Source organism: Cydia pomonella, chromosome 16 (genome assembly GCF_033807575.1).
Source record: "Cydia pomonella isolate Wapato2018A chromosome 16, ilCydPomo1, whole genome shotgun sequence".
Taxonomy (NCBI): Eukaryota; Metazoa; Arthropoda; class Insecta; order Lepidoptera; family Tortricidae; genus Cydia; species Cydia pomonella.
In genome coordinates this window covers 4,924,925-4,949,725 of record NC_084718.1, presented here as the reverse complement: position 1 = coordinate 4,949,725, position 24,801 = coordinate 4,924,925, and the positions used below count along the sequence as shown (strand labels likewise).

Genomic DNA, 24,801 nt, shown 5'->3' with positions numbered 1-24,801 from the left:
GAAACTCAAAATCCTATACAAAATGAGACTTAACGCAAACGCGTTCGTCACGTTATGATGTCGATCAAATTTACACTAGGGGTACTGTTCCTGTCATTTGTTGACGTAAATGGCTACGAAAATTTTGCTTTTACCTATAGCTAGGATGCTATTTCAATTTCACATTGTGACATCAAAATGATGTATAAATTATATCAGTTGCCCCTTCGTATCACTCGCGCTGAGTAGGTACGATTACGAGCGAAATGCACGCGTGAGTGACATCATTTATCATTTCGATGTCACAATGTACCTAAGCTTGAATAGGCCTCTAGGACGGCTACAACGTCTTTGACACTGAAATACTGGCATATTAGTGCGAGTGAGATACTATAAACAGGGTGTTATTGCAGGTGCAATAATTTACTGGATGAATATAGGTCATACTGAGCAACTTTTACTATGGCACCAATCCTGTAATCGCGAAAAAAATATTGGCTGTTTTATACATTTTTGCTGTCTGACCTTGACATTTTCTATGGAAGAGTAAAAAATTTTCTCGATTTCGGGATTTGCGGGATTGGTCCCATAGTAAAAGTTGCTCAATACGACCTGTATATTAAATTTATTGCCCGTAAATTATTGCAGGTGGCTAAAAATAGCGAGCGTTTATTCGTGGCAAAATAAAAGAAGGAAACAACACGTAGGTAACATAGCATAAGCCATGAAATGTTCCCGACTCATCATGGTGCTAGCTTGACTGGGCTAGTGCTGGTCTAGAAAGAAAGAATGTTCGATACGCATACATTAGCGAATACGTTTGACACTGATAAGATAGTCGTAGTAAGGTTATATGTTGTTATAAGTAGTTCTGTAGAGTAATAAGACGGTCAGCTCTTTATCATTTGTCACCATGCCTGTCACGTTCTAATAATTATATAAGTGCGAAAGTGACGAGCATAGTGACAGGTGATAACAATGGAACCATGCTGCCACCGCAGCAGGGCTAAGGTGGTCGGTTTTTTATCATCTGTCACTATGCAAGTATCATCATCATCATCATCATATCAGCCTTTTATCGCCCACTGCTGAGCATAGGCCTCTCTTCTAGTACGCCACTTATCCCGGTCCCGAGCCAATCTCATCCAGAAGTGACCCGCAGTCTTCCGAATGTCGTCCACCCAACGAGCCAACGGACGCCAGGCACTCCTTTCGTCTGAAAGCGGCCACCATTCCGTTAGCATTTTGGCCCACCTGCCATCACTCTGCCTGGCAACATGTCCCGCCCAGCTCCATTTTAATTTGGTAATGACGTGTCCGACGTCTTGCACCTTGGTGCGACGTCGGATCTCGACATTCCTCACTCGGTCTTGAAGTTTGATGCCGAGCATGGCGCGCTCCATGGCTCTCTGTGCCACTCGAATTTTATGCACAGTCTCCTTAGTGAGCGTCCATGTCTCGGCACCGTAGGTCATGGTGGGCAGGACACATTGGTTAAAGAGGCGAGTTTTCAGGCATTGTGGAATGTTAACGGGTTTGAGGATGTCCGCCAGTTTATTGAATGCCGCCCAACCCAGCTGGATCCTCCTGGAGATCTCCTTCCGTTGGTGTGTTTTGTCATAAGATAGAATATGTCCAAGATACACGTATTGCTCGACCACCTCCAGTACTTCGTTCCCAACCATAATAGTTGGAATCGAGCAAGTATGTAAGTGCGAAAGTGCGAAAATTGCGACCACGGTAACACCGCATGTACGGATATGATGGTCGTTCTTGTCTACGTGATAAAACGGTGTCCGTCACTTTCTATGCCGCGGTGTTAAAAAGTGACAGTTTTTTAATCACGTGGATAATGCCATCCATAATATGCCTGCAGGCATCGAATTCACCTAAAATATAATAAGTTTTAGTAGAACAACTTATGTGATTCTGATTATTATTCGTGTCATCCACCATGTCAAACACGAGTTTGTCAAATCTAACCTTTTATAACATGACATGTATTAAAGGTTAGATAATATACCAAGAGTCCAGGCTCGCGTCTTTGCGAATACTAAAAATAAACAGGATAGAGTTAGGCGAATCAAATCAAAGTAAAACATCTGTTGATATTCAAATATGGCACCTGGCGTAGATTAAAAGGACTTTTACTGCACAAGTCAATGCAATATTAAAAACACTAACGGATTTTCATCTTAATCCGATTTGCCTCGGTACATCCCACATAGAAAATAGTCTATGGGCCTGTTTAACAATTTCCAAGTAAAATATTGGATAGCTATGTAATTAAGAAATAAATTAACTGCCAAATAAAACTTCCTGCAAAACTTAGCACTTTATACCAGTTAAAGCTTATTTGAAGATTGTGAAATGCCAACGATGACTTTATTCGTCAGATGGCAACTAGCTTATTCAGGACTTGGACATTGTGAAACAGACCCTCATTCTGATCCAAAACTGCTTTTTGTGTTAACACTTGAATTTGTGTTGTTTTGTTACCCAGGAAACCCGAGTTTAAGAAAATTAAATAAAGGGTATTTTGACACGGGTATCGTGAGTTAATTGACTTATAGTTATTAAGTTAACCACAATCATAAACCGAAACCTTAATTCAATAAATTCATTTGCTTTAAGACGGAGTAAAAACAACATTCAACGTGTATTCAAAATACAGAAATCTAAATTTATTAACCTTTTAAAGATTATTCGAACGCGGTTTTCGAGAGATTTCTCAAAAAGATATGGAGTCCGCAGCAAACTCGGACGAATTTCACCTTCCCAAACGGATTTTCGTTCTCATTTTAAAACTACGTATTGGATTGTAATGAAACTTATATATACATTGATATTGATATCAGGTCTTTTTATGCCTGGAACTCGTTTATATAGATCCCGCTTATAAATCTAGCAATAGAACAAAAACAAGTTTTGTTTGAAAAACTTAAATTCACTGTATTTTTTAACTCTGGTATCTAAAGCTACATAAGCAATTTTATTTTTATTCGGATAACGTAAGACACAATATATATAAACATGGAGACGGTAAAGAGTAAATAAAAAATACTGCTGCCTTCAAATCAGTAGTGATGTGAAGAGGTAGTAAAAGAGAGGGGTCTTGGGGGACTTTCAGTATATGGTTCCTGCACCATTTTCGCACTCAAATCTACATAAACGAATTACAGGCATATACATACTTTATCTTATTGTAAGTACAAAATTTCAGAGCAATCTAGCTAGTCGTTTTAAAATTAGAGCGTAACTACATTTGTATGGAGAACCGAGCGTGCTGCGGATTCTTAATGCGCCTTTTTACTTGATTATTACCCCTACCACCACTAGTAGCGTTGTTAATGTGTGCAGTAAAGTGGTTCTTACTTATCTAGGGTGACTTCTATAGTTATTGACCCCTCCATAGGAATTGGCTACTCTTAACAATAAGGCTTATATTGCCTTGTTTCTTTCTGCCTTACCTATGGAAGGGACTTTCCTGACCTGATTACCTGGCTTAACAACCTCAAGGCCATATATACTTTGATTATCCTTCAACTGTGCATGTCATACGATTAATAATAATAATATGGAAGAGACAATAATTATAGCAGTCACCGTACTAACTTTCTTAAAATTTAGGAAACCGCAAACTTTTAAACTTTTTTCTTTTCGCAAATTTCACTGCCATAAAATCTATTTGGTAAAATGAAAACTTACTTTTGTGTCTCTGAAACAAGTTTTTTATTAATGAACTCATATAGCATTAATACCGTATTTTCTTTCTGCGCTCACAACACAGTTGTATCAGAATTGTTGTAATATTCAAATAATCATTTTTCATTTATTATTTTAATCAAGTTGAAACGCGTATAATCTACAAAAATAATGTACACAATAATAATTGTGTATGTAATTATTACATACATTATTGTTGACCAACGTTAAGTACCCACACGTGCTGTGGCGTAGCTCGTTGGTCTAACTTTTTCTCGCTTTGAAGCTTTTCTCTTCGGGATTTGATATAATGAAATTATGGATAGATAGATAGAATACTCTTTATTGGCACACCTCAGTACAACAGGCGATCTTATCGCTAAAAAGCGATCTCTTCCAGACAACCTTTGGGTAGCGAAAATAGAGAAGTTAATCGAAAAAGTAGGTGTTGCTAAACCGTTATAAAGCCTACATTCACACACACAATTACAGTGAATAAACATACACATATAAGGAATACAAATAGACATACATAAACATACATATAAATATATATAAAATTAAATATGACAGCAGCATGTCAGCCACAGAGTAAAAATGACTATGTACTATATAAACACTAAGGGGGAGATAAATAATGTTCTTTGAGTGATTATTTAAACACAGCAAGAGATTGAGCGCATCTAATGCCAACGGGTAAGGAGTTCCAGAGTCGGAAAGCTTGAAAAGTAAATGAAGTGTTGTAAAATTTTGTAGAAGAAGATGGGACGGAGAGAAGCAGGCTGCGCGAAAGCCTCACAGAATTTAGATAGTTAAAACGCTCTTTGAGATAGCGGGGAGTTGCTGGAAGGAAAATAATAGAATATAGGAGAGACAGAATATGAAAGTTACGACGAAAACGAATAGGCAACCACTTGAGCTGTGAAATTATATTCTCTTGATAGTATTAAAATCTTTCCTTATAAATCCTAACAAGATCAGCAAATTTTTATCGAACACGGCTTCCGTTCTGCGACAAAAAAACCTCGTCCTGCCCATTTTTAACAAATTATGAATGAAAAGCCTGGATAGGTTGGGGTTACATTGAAACTTCTTTTGTTTTACTTAAAACGTGAAACTACTTAAATCAACTCTATTATCCAAAAATGTTTATTTTTATTTAACGTTTTTTATTTGTTTTTTATAAAGGTAAAGATAGTTTATTATTCAAGTAGGCATATATTATTACAATGCTCTTATGAACGTCAAATATAGCTACACCGGCTCTAACCCTACACCACTGACCCGAGAAGATTTTAATCCCTCCTAAATTGTAGGCCTATGCAGGGAGGCAAGTCGACCGATGTGAATATTTTTGTAAGAAAAGACATACATAACAATTTTTTTTTGATATTTAAAAAAATATTTAACAAACTAACCCTAAAAAAATGTAATATTTTAATCGTCGGTCGAAATAAATGGCTATTTTATTTTATTTTTATTTTATAAATTGTAGGAGGGTATCCCAATATACGAGACCGGACTCGGCGGGACACATCTTGTCAAAATACATCTTATAATTAAACATGCATAGAAAAAATACAATTTAAATTATTATAGAATACATGCAATTACATACAGTAGGTACTTTTCTTTATAGAAATTTGATTTTAAAACATATTTGTACATTAAATCACAATGTACACAAATATGTACGTTGCTCTTTCAGAAAACATATCGAATCAAAAGGAAATAAAATAAATTTGAAAAATGAAATTATATTATTTTGATGCGACTCGACTTTTTCAATTGTGTTTTTAAGCCGTTTATTTTATTGTATCTATTTTGTGTTTAGTATTTTTTCGGTTTCAACGAAACCGTAAAAGCGGAAAATATTAGCCATAATGCTTTAACGACGTCTGCTTATAACGACCCATAAGGCTCATTCACTGTCGTTCATTAAAATTTAATTGTAATTAATGTACTTGACGGGAAACTGGCCTTATTGCAGATGCCATTAAGGTATTTTAACTGGCAGACTAGCTAATAATAATAGTATAAGACCGCCTATTAATAGTAGTAGTAGTAGTCTTATTCCAGTATAGTAATATATGTTATTATCTTATTCCAGTATAGTAATATATGTTATTATCTTATTCCAGTATAGTAATACTTAATAGATACAACAATAACAATAACGCTTGCCTATAAATTAAAATGGTGTAAGTAATTATATCGATTAAGTGTTTGTTGTGTCGAAATTTTGTGGTATAAATAAAAACGTCTTGTTATTATATACCTAAAAGATAAAAGATAGAGATAGTTTATTATTTAAGTAATAGGCGTATTACAATGCGCTTATGAACGTCAAATAAAACTACACCGGCTCTAACCCTACACCTCTGACCGGACTAAGTACTACACATTTTTAGGGTTCCGTAGCCAAATGGCATAAAACGGAACCCTTATAGTTTCGCCATGTCCGTCTGTCTGTCTGTCTGTCTGTCTGTCTGTCTGTCTGTCTGTCTGTCTGTCTGTCTGTCTGTCTGTCCGAGGCTTTGCTCCGTGGTCGTTAGTGCTAGAAAGCTGAAATTTGGCATGCATATATCAATCAATAAAGCCGACAAAGTCGTACAATAAAATCTAAAAATTTAATTTTTTTTAGGGCACCTCCCTTACACGTAAAGTGGGGGTGAATTTTTTTTTTCGCTTCAACCCTAGAGTGTGGGGTATCGTTGAAAAGGTTTTTCAAAACTAATAGGGGTTTTCAAGAAACATTTTTTGATAAAGTGAAAATATTCGGAGATAATCGATCGGAAAGAAAAAAAAAATGTGTCCCCCCCTCTAACTTTTGAACCACAGGTACAAAAAATATGAAAAAAATCGTGGAAGTAGAGCTTAAGAAAAACATTAAATGAAAACTATAGCGGACATGATCAGTTTAGCTGTTTTTGAGTTATCGCAAAAAGTTTTCCCTTCATAGTAAAAAGACTTACTTTAATTAGGTACTGATTATGCAAATTTGCCTATTTGTTTAACTCGGGTGAAAGGTACCGTTTCATCCCTTGGTTAACAATTTACTATACTTTAAGCTCCAGTTTAGCTTATTGTGACGGAAGAGTAACTACGGAACCCTACACTGAGCGTGGCCCGACATGCTCTTGGCCGGTTATTTAAAGTAATTACCTATCAACTAACACATATCTACATTGCAAACGATTGCCTGTCAAATATCAAAACTGTGACTAAAATCCGAATGATGTCGAAAGCTCTAAGGTCAACGGATTGTGGCTCTAGTGAGAAATGGTACAAGTCTCAGGCTGCTTAGGTGTAAAAGGGCACAAGTGTTACGTGACACTTACACCCTTTTACATCTGCGTTGCCCGAGACTTGCCGTTAGCGGCCTCTTTGAAGCTCAAAAGTGGTCATATTTTTTCATTTGTAGTCTGCCTCTTTCACACTCATGAAATGTTCATATAAATAAACAAATATTTGAGGACAATCTTACACAAATCGACCTAGCCCCAAACAAAGCAAAGCTTGTACTGTGGGTACTAGGCGAAGATATACATACGTATATAGATAAATACATACTTATATCCATAGAAAACACCCATGACCCAGGAACAAATATCTGTGTTCATCAAATCATCACACAAGTAAATTGCTCACCGGGATTAGAACCCTGGACCATCGGCTTTATACTTAGGCAGGGTCACTACCCACTAGGCCCAACCGGTTGTCATCTTATCATCGTCATCATATAGCATTAAGCGATGGCTTCCATTTATAGTATCTTTAAGCGTGAGCTTCGTTGCAAATCTGTGACCTATAGGTTTCAAATACAGCAACATCTTGCATCTCTAGTCTCAGCCAGTTCTATCATCCATTATAAGACATTGTAAAATGCAAATTAAGCATCCAAAGCTAAAATGGCCGCTAACGTTGACCCAACATGCCAGGGTAATAAATCCTCTGAAGTGAACCATCTACTTTAGACTTCAACTATGCTGGGCACTTTGTAACAAAATTGCATTAAGAACGAACAGATACTTAACAAGGTTAGAACAATGCCAGAACTTTGTTACGTTTTGTAATACGATCAGTTTGATCTACTTGACTCCTGGCCCCTTGGTCCATGTTATAGTGGATCATAGTATTATACCAATATCCATCGGGATGGCAACTGAAAAAGATTTTTAAAGATGACTCCAGCGTAGGTTTCCTCTGTTTATATGCTGGAGTCATGGAGACATGTTTTGTTGTGTGAAATTTGGCTTATAAGGCCATCTAGGTAGGTAAAAAAATCACACTTCGTAGGATTGACGGGAGAAACCGATGCTGGCATCATTTTTAAAAAACTTCGACCGGCCAACCCATTGGAATTTCGGTAGTTGTAATTTAATGAAACCGTTTTCCAATCTACAGCTTCTAATGATCCCAAAAATGACTGTTATGCGTGAAATCCATCAATTTACTAATGAATAAGCAATCACTAAAATTACGCGCGTACGATAAAATTTGGAAATGGTAAATCAATGTATAACATTTTTTGTGCTTGGCGTTTTTATTTTAGTTAGAATTCTAACCCATATAAAATAAGTAAACTTAAAGTATGCACTCAATACATGGCTACATTGGCTACCCTCACTTATGAAATAGTTGCAGGCTCCCTTAAAACTTAGTAAAAATAGGTATTTATGCATGTATCGAGTGATGAATCTAAGGTTAATTATTTCTCTATTGCTATCTCTGTGTATCAAGAACAGACTGAAACCGATAAACATCTTCATGATAGTAAGCTATCAAACAAAGCACCACGGCAATCTAAATACGAAGTCTAATCAAAGTGGCCCTTGAGACCCGCTGGTGGTTTCCTGTTCGGAATCTCTTATCTACACAGACTTCATATTTATAAACACCGTAACGTGGACACTTTAGTACAGTCAGTATCGACAGTATGTTTATTACTGTTTTTATGTTTTCTTGGATATTTGTGCCACCTAGTTTTAGTTCTAGTTTTAATGTTAGTTTTACCAGGCTTCACTGAAAATCACGTAGTGTGTCCTAGCTAGGACTCACTTTGTGGCATCAAGCTGGCCTTTTAGCACAATTTTTCACTAAAATCTTAAGTTAAAAACCCACTTTGATTTTGCTCACTTTTTCAGCATAATATATTCTAGGTTTATAGAATTCGCATTTTCAAATTTTTTTAAATTTTGCAGAAAAATTACAACCTATAACTATAAACCTAGTTTTTCATTGTGTCGATTACATACTAAAAAATCATGGAAAACGGCAAATATATAGAATGGGAAAAACGTTTTCTCTTTTCGTATGGACGATCACGATCTTCGCTCTCAAACCAATTCATGTACAGCTGCGATGCGGTGTCCCTCACCCTAAGTCTGTGACTATCAGCTTCTATTCCTACTATTCCAAGTTTCGACCACGTGACTGGGATGTCCTATTTTATTGCTTGCTGGCTATTCACAATAGTACGGTCGCCAAATCTCAAAAGCCCTCTAGAAACACGATTTAATTGACTCGGCTCGGCCTTACCCACAACCGGTATCAATGTGTTCGGACAGTTCTCCTGATCACCGTACATGCGGTAGTAAAGCGGAAAAATGGTGGAGGGGATAGTAATGACGTCACAAAGATGGCGGCCGGACCTATTCTTTTTGGCGGTGTATCTCGAAAACCACTTAACCGATTTTAATCATTGAGGTGTCAAATAATAGCTTATATTATGGAGATTATTTCCTTTTCTACAAACATTTACGTGAAACCTATAGGAAAAAAAATAATCACAAAAAACAGTTTTTTTATAAAATTATTTTTTTTTATTTTGTAAAAATCTCCGTAAATATTAGCATTTCGCAAATTTTGTTTGATATAAAACATATTGCTTCATTATCAAGGAATATAATGAGCCTTAAAACATACAGATCGAGTAATAAACAATGAAGCTACACTCATTTATTTGCGCATGGGTAACGATAACTGGCTTTTACCGGTCGAAACTGTGGTGACTGTTACGATACGTATTGAATGGAATTTATAGAGTATCGGTTTTAATTACTGAAATTATAATGACAATTATAAAAACCAGACACAATAATGTTACCTTACTTCGACGTTTAGTCTCTTTTTTCGTCTTAATCATAGGTAGGTACATATTTCTTTTTACTTAAAAAATTTATACAGGGTGAACTTTTAACCACCAGTCATACTCTGCGCAGCGACTTTATAGGTCATACTGAACAACTTTTACTATTAGTAGTCCCCAAGCCGCTCCGAGGCCAGATTTAATTGACTTAGCTCGGCCTTACCCACAACCGGTATCAATGTGTTCGGGCGTTTCTCCTGATCACCGTACATGCGGTAGTAAAGCGGAAAAATGGTGGGAGGGGATAGTAATGACGTCACAAAGATGGCATCCGGACCTATTCTTTTTGGCGGTGTATCTCGAAAACCACTTAACCGATTGTATTCATCGAGGTGTCAACTAATAGCTTACATTATGGAGATTATTTCCTTTTTACAAACATTTACGTGAAACCTATAGGAAAATAATAATCACAAAAAACATTTTTTTTATACATTTGGTTGGTAGGTTTGTCTTATGTTTTAAAGCAGTAAAATCTTTCAAGTCGAAACACAGTATAAATATACATTTTGTTGTCTAATCTAAAAGTATGATGTTCATTGTTTAAGACTGATTAGTGATTACTGAATTAAATAACATGCTATTTGTTATTTTTGTTTTATTTTTTAAATCAGGTATTAATTTATTCACTATGTATCACTATACAGGCAAAATGTGTATCATAGTTGGTCTGTAAGTACTTACTACTTGTGTCGAATATAGGTATAAGATGAAATTTTAACCACCAGCCATACTCTGCGCAGTGACTTTACAGGTCATACTGAACAACTTTTATTATGGGACCAATGCCGAATCACGCAAGAAAATTTGGATCTGGAATGACACACACTGGCTGTGCCCTACCACACAAAGCGAGATGACATTCACAATGCCCATACCTCTCTTTTGGACGTAGTTTAAGGACGTACCCGGGTCCATGACGCATGCTCGCCACACCGCTGCTTAAAATAAGCTGACGCACCGTAAATTGAACTGCGTAAAAATCGCAAAAAATATTACACGGAGATCTTATGGCAGACACCGTACCGGTGACGTAAAAGACGCAACTGTTTTGCGAACAAAAAAGATTCGCGTGAAGCACGTCACTGCGATTCCGTACCGTCACCGTTTTTTTAAACAGCGGTGTGGGGAGCATGCGTCAAAAACGGTACGCATACGACGCGTCACTGCGATTCCGTATCGTGACCGTTTTTTAAGCTGCGGTCTGGTCGCACCTTGTATTGTATTGTATTGTATTCGGGCGATTTTTCCGCAACTCGACGACTTGCGCCTATTTTGCGTGATATGTTGGGGGTGGGCTAGTCCTGCCAGCCCAGCTCCTCGAGGAATCCTATCAAACCTTTGATGTTGAGTAGGACCTCGGGGAGGTCTCTCGGAGATCCGAGATGTTTAGCCCTGTATGGAGTCACTCCGCTGCATTCCAGCACCACGTGAGAGGCTGTTTCTTCTGTCTCCATGCAACCTCGGCACAGGGGAGTGTCTGTGACACCTGTTGTAAAAAGATGTTTGTTAAATAGTCCATGACCTGTTATGACACTGGTTACCATACTCAGTCGGACCTTCCCTAGTTGCAGGAGCGCCCTTGTGAGTTTTCCGTTGATGCCAGGCATGGCTTCTTTTGCCTGTCTGCATCCAGTCTGGTTCAGCCAGTGTTCTGTGTGTAGTTTCCCTGTACGTGCCAGCAGCATTGAGCGTACCTTGCTAAATGGTATCGGAAGAATCGGTTCCGGACCAATCGCCCCCGCATTCGATCCTTGCCTGGCAAGCTCGTCCGCAGCATCGTTACCTCGGGATCCACTGTGTCCCTTGATCCATTGTAGGGTGATCTTGTTATTATGACATACCTCCATTAGTCGTTCGTGGCATTCGTGTATAAGTTTGGATGTAACTATATGGCTATTTAGAGCCATTAAGACTGCTCTACTGTCGGAGAGTATGCGGATGGAGGATCCTACTACCTTCCTTGCAGTGATGGCAGCCGCCGCGTTTATGATGCCCATGCACTCAGCTTGGAATACCGAGTTATGGGCTCCTAGCGGAGTGGTGATCGACATGTTCAGGTCTTCTGAGAAGGTTCCAGAGCCCGATCCGCTGTCTGTTTTGGACCCATCAGTGAAGATTCTCAGCTCCCGGGGATTGAGTCCTTCATGATTGTCGTCCTCATATAACTGTATTTTGTACCTTTTATCGAAGATAGCTTATTTGTGAATCCGGTCCGTGCCTGACCTAAGCACTGGAAATTCGTCATACACCTTTTCCAGGCATTTTGTGTGAAGAGCTCCTGTGATGTTAGACCATATCTTGAGGGTTCGCAACCTTACCGCTGAGAGACTGGCCTCTTGCTGTATGTGTAGGTGCAGCGGTGGAAGGTTTAGCATGACCTCCATGGCTGCAGTCGGGGTAGACCTCGTGCAGCCAGTGGTGGCCGCGCATGCGAGCCTTTGAAGTCTTTGTAGTTTGTCTCGTACGTTGCCTAGGTTTGTTCTTGGCCACCAAACCAGAGCACCGTAACAGAGTAAGGGGCGGATTATCGTCTTATAGAGCCAGAGGGTAATTTTCGGGTTGAGTCCCCACCAATCATCCTTCTGCACTGCCAGAAGACAACTCCCGCCTTGTCTATCCGTTTGTTGATGTGGTTGTTCCAATTGAGTTTATTGTCGAGAGTTAGTCCTAAGTACTTAACTTCATCGGACAGCTGTAGCTCAGTTTGGAAAAGTGTTGGTCTGGTAAAGTTGGTCGCACCTTTATATGGGACAGTCAAAATTTTTTTCGCGATTTCGGAATTGGTCCCATAGTAAAAGTTGTTAAGTATGACCTATAAAGTCGCTGCGCAGAGTATGACTGGTGGTTAAAAGTTCACCCTGTATAAAATTTTTAAGTAAAAAGAAATATGTACCTACCTATGATTAAGACGAAAAAAGAGACTAAACGTCGAAGTAAGGTAACATTATTGTGTCTGGTTTTTATAATTTTAATTATAATTTCAGTAATTAAAACCGATACTCTATAAATTCCATTCAATACGTATCGTAACAGTCACCACAGTTTCGACCGGTAAAAGCCAGTTATCGTTACCCATGCGCAAATAAATGAGTGTAGCTTCATTGTTTATTACTCGATCTGTATGTTTTAAGGCTCATTATATTCCTTGATAATGAAGCAATATGTTTTATATTAAACAAAATTTGCGAAATGCTAATATTTACGGAGATTTTTACAAAATAAAAAATAATAATTTTATAAAAAAACTGTTTTTTGTGATTATTTTTTTTCCTATAGGTTTCACGTAAATGTTTGTAGAAAAGGAAATAATCTCCATAATATAAGCTATTATTTGACACCTCGATGATTAAAATCGGTTAAGTGGTTTTCGAGATACACCGCCAAAAAGAATAGGTCCGGCCGCCATATTTGTGACATCATTACTATCCCCTCCACCATTTTTCCGCTTTACTACCGCATGTACGGTGATCAGGAGAACTGTCCGAACACATTGATACCGGTTGTGGGTAAGGCCGAGCTGAGTCAATTAAATCTGGCCTCGGAGCGGCTTGGCGACCGTACTACAAACATTCAACTCTATTATGACCATTTTCCCAGTGAGGGTGGAGTGGAAGTCCGTTGTGTGACGAAGACCATCAACCTTTATTTAGTCTGTCAAGTCATTTCAGACAGTAGAAAAAAGGCGGCAAATAAAAAAAATGTAGGCGCGAAGGGTTGTTCCGTAAAAAATTTGAATTTCGTGCCTTTTTCTGCTGACAAAGTTGTTCGACGGGCTATATTTAAATAGTTTAGACAGTGATATGTCAATCTGTACGAGACTGCTCCGAGCTGAGAATTAAAATATGTCTGGATTTATTATGTATGGACGCAGACGCGCATCAAATCTAAAAATCATGATGATGCTTTCTTCAGAAAACATATAAAAATTGTATGAATAAAATTACATTTTTAGGAATAAGATTACGGCCTAAAGGACCAAGTCCAATGAGATGGTGTGACCCAATATCCGCCCAGATGGACATCACACTAAGCTACACTTTCCACAAAGCAACCGACAGGGAGAGACAGAAGTGGAGAGGTGCAATAGGGAAAATTTGCAAACGGAGTCATGATCCTCAGCAGTGAGGGACCGACTTAGAAGAAGAGAAGAGGAATTAAATTACAGATTATGGAATGACAGCCATCACCTTTATCTTTCAGTTCGCTGATTGTGCGTACTGGGGCAAGTGCGTCTATACTAGCCTGAATGTAAGCTTTTTGAATAACCGTCTAGGCCTTGTAATATGATATCACGAACTTCCAGATGTTTCTATAGGCGGGTCCACGAAATTTCAAAGCAACAGAGCACAAGCAAAAAACGACCTTTTTGTTATATAAATAGAGCCCAAAATATATAATGCGAGTTGAGGAAGGTTTCATGCCTACTTTTAGGAAAATAATTATGATAATTAATTTCCTAGTTTCTTTGGTGTCAGGTATCAAAAATATTGGTAAAACTATCAAGTTTCTGCTGTTTTGAAAATATTCGGTGGTTTACAATATGAATGTTAAAAATACTTAACTCAGTTGATTTGAACTTCCTTCAATATTAAATGAAAAAAAGCTTGCTTTATTTGATTCCTTCGTAACGATAGCAGTGAGACGAGCAGCGTAAAACATGGGTTAATTGTGTTTACCCTCCAAAAAATTTAAAACAAAAAGTCCGTTTCCTATTTTACATGAACTCAGCTACTTTACATGAATATCAAACTACCATCTCCCACACTATTCTGACATCCGCCTAAACCTTGTTGCAAAAACAGTTTTTTTTAACTGTCAAAACGTTTAGCAACTATGGAATTTATATGAAAACAGCGCAAGTGACGTCACGGTCAATTTCCTGCTTTTTTTTAGTTCTATTCGATTTATTAACTAGAAATTGTGTCAAAAATAACTGCTATCTACGTTTTTCTAATAATTAACTGGTATATTATTTCGTGCATAGTGTGAAATAGTTTATTTTAAATACAGGCAACATCCCTATAAGTTGCTGACATACGTAAACTGTTACATAGAATTGCATACTTGTCACTTTTTTGCTGATCACTATTGAACTTTATCACCGAGCAAGACAGTTGATCATAGGATAGAAGACTTGAGGAAACGGTCCGAAAGATTTAAACTACTTAGAGGACTGTTTTACTGGCACTAGTCACAGTATTGTCATAAATTTACATGCTGGATGAAAGGTGGCGTCCGTTGGCTGGTTGGGTGGACGACATTCGGAAGATTGTGGATCACTTCTGGATGAGATCAGCTCAGAAGTTTCAGAACCGAGACTAATGGAGTACTAGAAGAGCTGAGGCCTATGCTCAGCATCAGGCTACAAAGGGCTGATATATGATGATGATAACGATGGCATTATTGTATTATGTCGTCATTGCTCCGTTAACCAAAACGAGATGTTATTCTCTAGTTTGACTTCTCTCTCGGTCACACTTTTTATCGAAGTACTCAGTTCGGAATCTATACAGGTCCGTGATCCAATGTGACGTAGCAAACAAATAAACCAAGCCCGTGAGTTATAAGTTATTGCACTTCGTGCCGGCATCTCGCCGAGTTAGATTTGATACGTGACTTTTAGGCTGCCTAAATACTCGGGGTCAATAGTAATCGAGGGAGGCCTATCTGGACTTTGCAAATTGGTTTAGTTTTGACATCATTCACAGATTATCTGTTTCCAAACTGGTAGATACTATTTATTGCGATGGTGTATTGCAAGTGATCACTGATCTCAGGTGAAACAAAATATATATGTGATAATGGGGGAGGGGGGGAGATGACCGAACGAGATGGTCTAATAGAACTTTCAGTAGGAGAAGCAGTACAACCGCTGTTATTATTTGTCATTATTGGGATTAGTCCGGTTTCCTCACGATGTTTTCCTTCATCGAAAAGCAACTGGTAAATCTCAAATGATATATCGTTAATAAGTTCCGAAAACCCATTGGTACAAACCGAAGTTTGAACCCGCAACCACCGGATTGAAAGTCGCACGCTCTTACCGCTAGGCTACCAACGCTTTATCAATTTAATTGAGATCAATTTGTTAAATTTAAGCTCTGATATATATTTTTTTTGTTTCAGTTAAATGATTGTAGTTTTCATTTGTAATTACATTTTCTAAAAGACGTGCAAGTAAGAAAAATGTTCCTAAAAATTATTAGTCAATGTATTTTCGGGCTACCCGGTATTCATTCATCATGTTTTGATTCACTGAATAATTGCACCCTTGAAATAGTAATATCCCATTGCGGGCGCCTGTGATTGAACTGATAATAATAAATTGTAAATAATCTGAATAATTGCACCCTTGAAATGGTAATATCCCATTGCGGGCGCCTGTGATTGAACTGATAATAATAAATTGTAAATAATCATCTAATCTATAGGGAAATTTAGTTTGCAAAATTTTCGACTCGGCGTGATTGAAATTACCGCGTAATTTTTTATTAGATGTGGCATTAGAACGTATGCGTTTGACCATAATACTCAGTTTAGAACTAGATAGATACAAAAGGCTAAAAAGGAACCCTCATGGTGCAAAATTCCTAAATGGTATCCACACCATTTTTCTAACAATATATGCCTTTCCGCTTCGTTTGAAGACCGATCAATAGACTGTAAATATCTTTGTTTACAGCATCTGCTGTCGCTTGCGAGTTGTTTGCCAAACAACAGGAATAGACTCGATAAACTAGCTTTGTTTAACCTGTACATTATGCACTGTGGCTTCGTGCTGCACAAATGGACAGAAGTCACATACCTTATTTAATTACTCTACTGAGGTAGAAGGCAACAGAAGGTGGTTCTTAGGTATGCCTGAAAACCGAAGAGAAGTGGCATACTAGAAGAGAGGCCTATGCTCAGCAGTGGGCGATAAAGGGCTGAAAAGATGATGATGATGGAGACCGAAGTCCGATGAGAGTTGCTACGAGTTGGCTTTATTAACAGATATTCGGAACTCCGTTAGCGCGATGTAGGAGATTGCAATCTTCGCCGAAGTTTGTCCTTTTTGTATGGAAGTAGCTCTACTAACGCCATCTGTAAGAATTGTGGCACGTCGCTGACAGTGACATAGGAGACGCTATAAGTACTAATTGAGACGAAGATGTGTAATCAAATATATATTGAATCAGTCACCAAAATAAGTATTAAATTGAAATGTCGTACTTTAAAAATGTTATATCAATAAACAATGACATCCTTTAGAAAAGTCGCCCGGTATTACAGAACAACCTTAAAAATAATAATTCTAGAAACTGAGGTACGTTAAAAATGTTTGGCGATAACTTACGTACCTATGATAACTAAAGTTAGTATAGAGACCGTGCGTGTTGGAAGGTCTGCTATCTTGTGGCTTGAATCGGAAGCATAAACATGTACATTGACACCTCACGCCAAAGCAAGTGCTGCCATTTACCGTTCTCGTACGTTATCTTAGTAGGTTCTGCCATCTTGTGGGCGACATTAGAAGCATAAACTTCACATTTACACCTCGACCAAAAACTGACGTCTCCTGTGCTGACCCCTACAGTTTATGCAGGTTCCATAATTATTCATCATCATCATTTATTCAGTAACATAGTGTTTGATAAATCCTAAATAAACATCATAACATAAAAATTAATATTAAGGGTGCCTTTCGACCACAGATGTGCTATGCTTGCTATAATGCTATGTTTTCATACCCTTGAAACGCAGCTCCAGCTGCAGCTACCCTTAAACTATGTCAAATAAACACACACCGCAAAGAGGTAGTCCATAATTAAATAAACATGAATAAAAGAAATTGATAATCTAATTAACAATCTAAAAATTTGAACAAGTTAATAGAAAATTAATAAAATAATATAATTTAAAATTGGAAAATATTTGGAATATATCAGAATAAGAAAAATAAATCATTAATTAAGAGAAAAAAGTCAACGAGTAAAAACTAAAACTAATATAATTAAAAAATCAGTTTAATTTAAATCAAATTTAAATTTAAATTTAAATCTGTGTAGACACCCTAGCCCCGTCTCATCTCCACGGCACTTCTGCTAAGGCTGGCGCGGCGGCAGAGGCGGTCGAAAAATTAAAAAAGACTAAATATAGGGATCTCGGCACCGAATATAATTTCGTACCATTTGGCGTCGAGACCCTTGGTCCGTGGGAGCCTTGGTTTTTAAGGAACTTTCTAAAAGGATTAGAGAGGTCACCGGTGACCGCAGAGCTGGCAGCTTCCTCGCTCAAAGAATTAGTCTTGCGATACAGCGAGGAAATGCTGCTAGCATCTACGGCACCATGCCGCAGGGGGATAGTATATTTTATTTTAAGTCTAGTTTTATTTATTTTTAGATCTAGGTTTTAAGTTTTGTAGTTTAGTTTTTAGTATATTTACCAAATAAATGTATTGATGCAATGCTGGATTTGTTAAAAAAATATAAAAATCAACATATAAAAAAAAATTAAAAACTTCAGATGTGTTGGTATAAGAAAAATAAATTAAGAAAAGAAATGTTAACAAAAAAAATGTAGTTAACGTTTCCAGAAAGGCGAGAAAAATACAAACAAACAGTAATCAACTAATTGAAATCGAAATGTCAGCATTAAAATATTATTATTAATTCCTTTGTTACTAAATCATGTGAAAGGACACTTATGGCGTTATTCATAAATGAGCTACCAGCCCGATTTGGCTATTAATCTTTTGTCGTTATCTGACATTATGAGTAATGTATTTGTACAAAAGGATAAAAAATGAATCAACTAATTAAATGGCTTATAAACTTTTATGAATAACGGGGTTGATATTGTACTCGTAATACGCTCTTGCTTGTTACGACCAAAGCAAAAAAAAAACATTCTTTACTTCCATTACTTACTGCAAAGATTACTCTGTATAAGATAAATAAACGATTCGAAGATTGATTAAGACTCGTTTTAGATCTTGGAAAGATCTTTAAAAGTTCGATAACTAAACGACATGACAAAATTGACGTTTATTTCGATTCCGCTGTGATCCCAATAAGATCTATCTACGATATTTCTACCGTCAAAGTGACATTGGCTGTCAATTATACGACATACAAACGATATCTAAATGAGAACTTATCTAAAGCAAAACTTATCGTTATCGTATCTCTTTCTTCGAATCGGGTCGAAAGTCTAAGAAAAAAACGTGCCTCCAAAAATTAAGAAAAACATATGCTCGAATAGACGGCGATAAATTTTTGGACTATGTTCAAGTGAATGGCGACACCGTTTGATATTTTTTAACACATATCAGTGACAGAACGCGTGGGCTAAATAGCCATATGTATTCTATATGTAAAAACAAGTACTTAGCAGGTAAATAATAAATAATTGTTGTAAGTCTGGTAAATAAAAAAAATAAAGAATTTTAGCCCTGTGTCGAAAGACGGCAGTAAATTTACTTGACTACAAAATTTACTTTGACAATACGCCTCTATACTCAATTATCTTTGCTTGCTGTGACAGTAACGAATGAATTCGAATAGTTCACACGAACTGATAACAAATCATAATACTTGGTTAGAGTCCGATAAACAATTCCAGCCATTAACCCTCCAAGAAGAGGTGCTATCCAGTCCACCCAAGTGTATATAAAGTCTTCATAATGCATCGATGTTGCCAGAGATATTGCAGGGTTCATGGAAATCCTGTCCTCTGAAAAGAAAGCGAAAGTAAAAAAATCTTCAATTTAGGCACTTGTAAATCTGACCACTACCGGCAGTTCTAACACCACAGCCCCGAGAAGATACTGGTGCAAGAAACTCATTTTTTCAAATTTTATGTATACCACCGCCGATCCGATCCTGGGCAGTTCTGGTCACCTCATACCTCATCCCCAATACAAATTCTGCTTCATGAAACGGCGTCAAATATGTAGGTACATTTTAGGGTGACCTTGTTTCCGTTTGCTGTCCATCGTCCAAGACGGCCACTTTGTGTAGATGTGTGTCAGGTTTCTTAGGGATATGCTCTTTGGGGGCAGTGATGACTGCGATGATGTAATGGCTTTAGGGGTAGTGCATGGCGAGTAAATCTAGCCGTATTTTTTATGATAAGCAGATGAATCGCCTGATGTTAAGCAATTACTGTCGCCCATAGACACCCGCAACACAGGCAACGCAACGCAGAGACGTTGTAAGTGAGCTGCCGGCATATAAGATGGAAGAACGTGCTTTTCTGGAAGGTTTGAAGGTATTTACGGTCCGAAAATACCGTAGGTGACAATTCATCCTGCAGTTTATTTGTGCGAGGCAGTTCTGGAGAAATGCACAGTTATGGACCGCTACATCTAAGTGAACTGTGTCATCTACTATCTACTCTAGTGTCCTAAGCTGACTAACCTGACAATGCTAAGGCTGTTATAGTGAGTCCAACAGCCAGCGGAGCTGAGCCTACATCTTTTCCAAACTTTCTGGTATCAGTCACACTTAGATACACCGATACTAACATGAACGATGCTAATACTCCAATCGCAAATTCTGAACTTTCTTGATCAGGCTGTTTTTTTTCGACGATCAGCTTGGCTAATACTTCGCCTATTAGCGCTCCGATTATCTGCGCCAGGACGTAACACGTTCCTAGGATTATACTGATGTCTCTACAGATAATTGCCCCTAAAGTTATAGCTGGATTGAAATGTCCACCAGAGATATGGACTGTATAGGTCACCACAGAAGTAACTGTAAGCCCGTATGCCAATGCTTTGTCACTGGGGTCGGCGCTTTTTTCTGATAGTTTGTTCAATTCATGATCGTTCTGTAAGTTATGTGTTTCATTGCGATATGATTTTGATGAAATTAATGTAGAACCTGAGAGTAGAATACCGCAGATAATTAACGTTCCGATAAGTTCAGCACAAAGGCTTTGTATAACTCCGCATTTTACATAATCCATTCTTTTGAGTACATTTTAAAGTAAATAGTATTTTTTTAAATGTTGATAATGTCAGTTTAACGGCTCATCTAGTTGGCTTTAGAGCTTCACAGGCCTTGCCACAAATTGCATGCGATTTTCCTTAAGTGCCGGCTGAGTAGGCGCAACGAATTCAATCGATCGATCAAATACCGCAATGCGTTTGAAGAGCCCATTATGATTCAAATGAAACGGAAGTAGTATGGGTAGAAGAATTTAAAAGTATTCTCAAATTTTGTAATAAATTGAGGAGAGATCACAAAAAAAAACATTAAAATCAATTTAGCCTTTCCCGAGCCGAATTCCCGCAGCGGGAGGGAAAAAAATGGCTAAGTCTGCCGGCTTTGCAAAAATTGACACATCTGGCGGGCGTTGGGCGGGCAAACACATCATCGCCCAATTAAACACGGAATAAAAAAATTTCTACCTAGCCTAAGTTTGTTGACTATTCTGACGAACTGCAGCCTATTTTTGGCACTCAAATTTCATCAAGTTCATACACATAGTCCCGCAGCGGGAAACCGGCAGACAAGCCAATATTTCTTCCTGGCAGCAGTGGGAGAAAGCCATACGTCCAGACATGTGCAAAATGGCGTCTGACACACGAATAAGGGATATTTGTTATTCGCAAAGATACCTAAACAAGACTCCGAAATAGTTTAGATGCATTGCGTTGCATTAAAATGAAAAAAAAAAAAACTTAGTGTGTACAAATGTTGATGGTCTTATTCATAATAATATAACACTAAAATATTCAAATGTATCAACCGGGAAAGATCTTTATTGCTTATTGACATCAACTTGCCTTTCCCTACTCATTGTTTTCATTATATTTTCAAACTGTAGGTATTATAACTTTACATACCTATTTAGGTATGTAAAGTCGTAATACAGTATTTACAAACATGCACTCAGAGTGCTAATAGTCACTCCATCACTCACCAAAATGGATGACTCGTTGTTAGCAATTAATCAAAGATCGCAGATAGGCCCGGTTTTCTGCGTAATCCTAGCATTTTGATTGGCTCATTAGTTTCGCGACTCGCGTCGAAAATCCCAAAGGGAAATACTTAATGCAAGATTAATTTATGGTCTAAAGTCGTATTTGATGACCAGCTTAATTTTGGATGTGAACCTGCTAAATTAAGGACTCGAAACACGGATAATTTCGTACAACGATCTGACCTTGGAGCCGATTTTTTTGGATTTTACACAGATTTTCGAGTAACGTAATCGAGCGCTCAAAATTAAAAAATGATCATAACCTGCCGATGATGCCGACGAGCAAACTAAAATATAACTATGCGCGTGCGATAGAAATAGGAAGAGGCGGGTCATTGTACGAAATTATTCTTACTTGGCGTCCTTACTTTAGCGAAGCTAGAGATTCTGGATTTGAATTCCAGTAAAAGACATGCAATGAGTGCGGAAGTATTTTTTGTAAAATTTTATTGATTGGTTAGAACGGTTCAAAAGGCGAAATTACCCATTATACCAGCACACTACAATCTACTGGCCTAAGTCATAAATAAACTCTTGTGCAAGAGATATGAAATAGAACTAGTCCAAATCCTCCTTTGTTCTCAAGAAATCTCATTTCTTGTGTTTTTGACTAGGTATTAGAAAAAATTAATCATTGGTTAACCTGACTGCTCTTTAAATCGCTTCTACATTTGAGTTTATTACAAAAATGTACCTAATAAGTAATAACTTTTGTTTTAACACCACTGTGAAACCGTGTCATGTGTATGGTGTATGGTTGCTTTTTCTTATCTTATGTCGCGTAGCACCGCGTTAACATTAGAGCGTCGTTAAGAAGAGCCTAAACACCAACCGCCATAAGGTACTTTTTTCCCGTGGAACGCCATACTTGCACCATTAAACCACACCAATTAAAAAATAGTTCAGTAAAATAGATTTTTAGCCTAATTTTGTGTCTCACTGTTAGGCAAAGGCCTCGATCCTGTCGTTCGTACTTTCCCGCTAATCCGGTAAAAAATGTCCAAGTCGTCCCGCCATCTTCTTTTTTATCTGCCTGCATCCCGGCCCGCACCATCTATGGTGTTCCGTGAGTCCCACTTGGTAACAATTTTGGCCTACCTTTCCGGGTGCATGCGGCGGACATGTCCAGCCCCAGCCAAATAAAGTTCTAGCGGTACACCCCGAAATTCAGTAAAATGCTGCAAATGGTGTTAAAAGTATGAAAATGGGTACGATCTTTATATAGGTCATTTGAATCAATTTGAGCCGTAGAACCAAAAAGAAAAAAAAGGGAGAGGAGTGATGAAGTCATATTTTTTTGTATGGGAATAAAGTTTTCAGAAACCTATCGTGTGTATCAAATGAAAGGGCTTATTAAGCCAATTTTAAAAATATACCTCATAATTACATTTCAGTAACTTTTTTTTTTAAATTAGAAGAAAAATAATTTTCAAGACATACCAAGTTTGGGCGCCTCCAGATACAATACCGTTCAAATTTGTTTTGTAAAATATACCTCAAATTATACCTTATAATCCTCATTTCTAACTCCAAGAATCTCATTTTTAAAAGTACTTTGATTTAGTTTTTATTTTTATTTTTTAGCACTAAATAGATAGTCAGAAAAAATCTGAAACTATCCCATTTAGATGAATATACACTTTTGATCAAATAAATTATTCGCCCAGCAGCTTTTCATTCATCTATCCATTAATTCAATTCCGATGCTGTTATTATATATTAAAAGCTCAATTTAGTGCAGATTTAATTCGCGGTTCGTTGCCTGTGCAGTGTAATGTCATTATATGTAAAATTAAACGTGTCAAATGCTATTATCCGTTGCAATCATACCGATGATATATATTAAGTTATTTTAAACGGGTTACTCGGACGGACTACTAAGGTACAATTGCTTCGGCCAGTAGAGTTTTCGTAAAACCGTAGCGCTTTTTAGAACATACTAAAAAAACTTGAATCATCACAAAAAATGCCAATATGTATGTGTATATATACGTATATACACAATATATGTACGTACGTATACCTCTTTTCGTTCTGGTGGTTATCTGCAATAACCACCTTTTATCGACCAATTTGTTTAGTAACAGAGCCATCTATGGTTAAAGTATCCTATTACGTGGTCAACAAGAAGGCCTAAGTTGGATAACAATGTCATTCGCAGTTCGCTCGACGGCTGTTTGTGGAACTAAATTTTTATTCGAAAACCGCCGTTTACGGAAATGTGAAAGTGTGATTTTGCTGGCAAGTAAAAAAATTATAAATAATCTTTTTTTTGCTGTGTTTTGTGATACGTATTATGAAATATACTTATTCATTTATTTTAAGTGAAAAATATTTACATTTAGATTTATAACTTTTGGTAGAAGTGAACTTATTCAAAGTGGTTAACAGCGATAACCACCGTGGCACAATTGTTTTTTTTTACTCGATTTTTTTTTTTGTAAAAAATAGTTTCACATGTAATAAAAAGTGTTAAATATTCAGGTTTTAAAAGGTACCTTTAGGTAAAAGCTGACTTATTCAAGGTGGTTAACAGCGATGACCACCGTGACACAAATATTTAGGTATTAAAAAAGGTTTAGGTAATAATATACTTCAAAACGGTCATAAATATAATAATTATTTCTGTTTTAGATACTAATTTAACGATCGAGAAATCGAAAACGCTTTAATATATGAAGATATACCTTTAGACAATGATAGTATTTACAAAAAACTCCAAAAAGACCCGAACTGTTGCCTAGATAGACTGTGCCTAAAGGATTGCAGACGTCATGTTTATCAAGACATGCTAGCCCCTGCTTATGTTAATGCCAGCAACGGGAAAGCAAACAGCAGTTCTAGGAAGAGCAACACTAACTCGCCGACTTATGCATCTATAAAAAAACACAAACCCGTTGTACCAACTTCTATAAGGCATGCAAGTAGCCAATCATCTACCAATAAGAGGTACATCGCGACGATGCACTGTGTGGAGCTGCAAAATATGC

General features: G+C 37.3%; 2 protein-coding genes across 2 annotated transcripts in view; one reads left to right on the top strand and one right to left on the bottom strand.

Moving 5' to 3' along the window:
- Positions 1-24,801, top strand: part of LOC133526535 (neuropeptide CCHamide-1 receptor) — a 300,559-nt gene that overhangs the window by 135,929 nt on the left and 139,829 nt on the right. The gene's annotated exons all lie outside the window — the stretch shown is intronic.
- LOC133526483 (aquaporin AQPAn.G-like) lies at positions 16,992-21,875 on the bottom strand. The gene is made up of 2 exons (XM_061863136.1): positions 20,239-21,875; positions 16,992-19,552 (listed from the first exon to the last, which is right to left on the bottom strand). Exons 1-2 carry the CDS (start codon positions 20,789-20,791, stop codon positions 19,338-19,340), a joined length of 768 nt encoding a protein of 255 aa, XP_061719120.1. The 5' UTR covers positions 20,792-21,875; the 3' UTR covers positions 16,992-19,337.